Genomic DNA, 3,320 nt, shown 5'->3' with positions numbered 1-3,320 from the left:
TGACTATATATTTCCAATAAATGTTCGATAAGATCCGATTGGAGTTGAGAATGAAGTCCTAGATCTCGAATGTGATGATGACGTTGAATGAAGTTTACAAATTCATTTGTATGCTCATGGGACACTGGCTCTTGGGATATTTCATTGCTTTGTTCATAAACGAAGTCTTCTACTCGAAGATAAGTATGCTGCTCATCTTCTACCATCATATTATGCAAAATTATGCATGCCATCATAATCTCCTTGAGCGTTTGTCAATCATAAAATCATGCAGGTCCACGTACAATTGCAAATCGAGCTTGAAGCACTCCAAAAGCCCATTCTACATCTTTTCTTGCTGATTCTTGAGCTGCAGCAAAATGTTTTTTTTATGGCCATGTGGAGCATGAATTGTTTTGACAAACGTCGACCACAAATGATATATACCATCAGCAAGATAATATCCCATTGAGTAGTCATTTCTATTTATTGAGTAGTTGACCTTCGGAACACGTCCTTCAGTGAGCTCTAAAAGCAGAAGAGTGTTCTAGGACATTAATATCATTATGAGAGCCTGGTAATCCAAAAAATGCATGCCATATCCAGAGGTCATATGACGCTACGGCTTCTAAAATTATCGTTGGTTCATAAATGTGACCACAATACATTCCTTTCCATGCACTTGGACAATTTTTCTATTTCCAATGCATGCAATCAATACTTCCTAACATCCCAGGAAACCCACGACTTTCTCCAACTGTGAGTAATCTAGCCATATCGTTGTCGTTTGGTGATCTTAAGTGTTCGTTGGAGAATATGGTAATGACAGCCTTAACAAATTTCTTCAAACACTCGGTTGCTGTATTTTCTGCAATCCTTAAGTATTCGTCCACAAAATCACCAGATACTCCATAAGCTAATATTCTCATCGCATCAGTTATTTTTTGAAGGGAGGAATGCCCAAGTCTTCTAGCAGCATCTCTTCTTTGGATGAAGTATAGATCGTATGCTTCAACTTCAGCTTGAATAAGCAAAAAAAGATGACGTTGCATTCAGAACCTCCTACGGAATAGATTCGGAGGATATATGGGTGATTCAGCAAAATAATCTTGGAAAAGACGTTGGTGGCCTTCAAGCGAATTTCTTCGAATGAATATTCGGCACGGAATAGAATTACGACGAGATGTCGAGCCTCTTTCATTACCCAAACGTTCTGCTTCCATAGTAAGAGCTAAATTTAATTCGAACTCCTCGCCAGATGACGAAGGGTCAAATATCTCGTAGACGGGATCCATAAGAACTATATAGAAAGAAGAACAATAAGAATTTTGTAAAGAAATAGAAATGACGATGTTGGTGAAACTTTATGAAGAAATTGTGTTATTTATAGTTGAAGTTTTGAGAAAATCAAAAGAATATTCTTAGTATATACTAGAGAATATATTAAGAATATTATTTCACAATTATCGAAAATGAATATTCACAAAATATACCGAAGAATATCTTAGGAATATTCTTTCACAATTATCAAAAATGAATATTTACAGAATATTCTCCAAAATATCTTAAGAATATTTTTTTACAATTATCGAGAATGAATATTCTCATAATATACTTTGAGAATTATATAATCTCTTATTTTTATTTTTTGAATTAATTTATATTTTGGTTTAGCTTATAAATTTGGATTAATTTAAAATAGAACATAATTATATTGCATTGTATATGGAGAGATATTGCAAATATCAAAAGACATGAGGGTATTATTGATAGTTAGAGAAAATATTTGAAATGAATAAAAAATATTAAAAAATATAATATTTAAATGATATGAAGAAAAAATAGATAAGCTGATGTATGGCATATTGTAAAAGTCAGTATCTAAAATATAAAAAGTAGGTTTTGGTAATGTATTTTAAAGGATAGGATGAAGAAGCCATTGAGAGTGCTCTAACAAACCCAAGAATCAAACTCCACTGCTCTATGTATCCCTATTCTCGGTTCATTATCAGGGGAAATCACACAAAAAACCCTAAAAAACTCTAATCGGAGGAAATCACACATTCCATATGAGGGAAAATCACAAAAACAATTTGTGAAATCAAAACAAGTAGCTTGCACGAAATCACCCTCTCTAGGGTTTCCAAACAGCCGCTCGAAATCGAGTACCGGGCGAGAGAAGAGGTCGTCATTGATGAAGGAACAGCCAGGTGGTGCAGTTGACCTTTGCTTTGGGCAATGGTGTAGCAGAGCAGAGAGAAGGCTGAAATAATGTTGAGGAAAATGTTGGTGTCAAAGAGAAGAGAGTAGAGAGAGTAGAGAGAGCAATAGAGAGGAAGGAGGAAAACTTTGAGGAAATACGCGCGAGAAAGAAGAGTCGTTTGGATAGAGAGAGAAAAAAAACATTAAAAATAATGTTTGAAGAGTAAACAGTGCTTCTTCAAATTTGAAGAAGCACTGTTTATAGCTATGGAAAATAATGAAGATACATAAACCAATGTACTTCAAATTTAAAGATAAAGATAAAGATGGAGAAGCCACTACTAGTGCTCTTAGTTGTTAAGTTCAGTGTGTTGTTAATAAAGTGCACACGTTGTAGTCTCTGACCTTGTCAAAGTGAAGAGTCTGTTGTTGAGTTTGTTGTTTTGCTTGATTTTAGGGGTTGTTTGGGTTTTTTTTATTCCTGGTAATTAAGCAATATATTTTCAAATTTGATGGTCTTGTTCACTTTTAAATATTCATTCAGTTAATGAAATGGTAGAGAAATCTGCTACAAGTATTTGCTTGGAGACTAATCATCTCTAACAAGATCACTATCATTATGTGTTCCTTTCTATTCATTTCTACATCATTCATAACAGATAGATAGAAAGTGATATATGAACAGAGACAACAAAGAGACTTACGAGCGTCGGCGAGGGAAACTAGGGACAAAGGTGCTGGAAATGAAACCCACAAATAGAGGCTTCAACGTACGATGTATAGTGAAAAATAAACCTGAATGCATAGGATCAACCATGATAGATGGGGAAAATAAATTTGAGAGGGAGTGAAGTTCAAGAAGAAACAGACACAAAGGAGAAAGGGTGAACATAAATTCTGAGAGGGATAGCGAGAAGCTTACCGGCGTCGAACTCAAGCGATGGAACTCATTGGCAAAAAGAAGCCTAGAACTAGAGGCGGTGGCGAGCAACACCAAACCAAACGCAAGAATGAGAGAGAGATGAAGAAAGCAACTATTGAGAGAGAGCATTTGTGAGTGAAAAAAGAAACCATTGGGGAGAGGAGAAAAAGAGGGAAAAGAAGAGAAAATCTATTGACCAAAGCGACGCCATTCCTTC

General features: G+C 35.3%; 1 protein-coding gene across 1 annotated transcript; it reads right to left on the bottom strand.

Moving 5' to 3' along the window:
- Positions 1–266: 266 nt before the first annotated feature.
- Positions 267–1,274, bottom strand: LOC108986018. Its single transcript, XM_018958512.1, has 4 exons — positions 1,184–1,274; positions 701–1,000; positions 427–507; positions 267–349 (listed from the first exon to the last, which is right to left on the bottom strand). Exons 1-4 carry the CDS (start codon positions 1,272–1,274, stop codon positions 267–269), a joined length of 555 nt encoding a protein of 184 aa, XP_018814057.1.
- Positions 1,275–3,320: the final 2,046 nt, after the last annotated feature.

Source organism: Juglans regia, chromosome 10 (assembly GCF_001411555.2).
Source record: "Juglans regia cultivar Chandler chromosome 10, Walnut 2.0, whole genome shotgun sequence".
NCBI lineage: Eukaryota > Viridiplantae > Streptophyta > Magnoliopsida > Fagales > Juglandaceae > Juglans > Juglans regia.
This window is presented reverse-complemented; position numbering and strand designations above follow the sequence as displayed.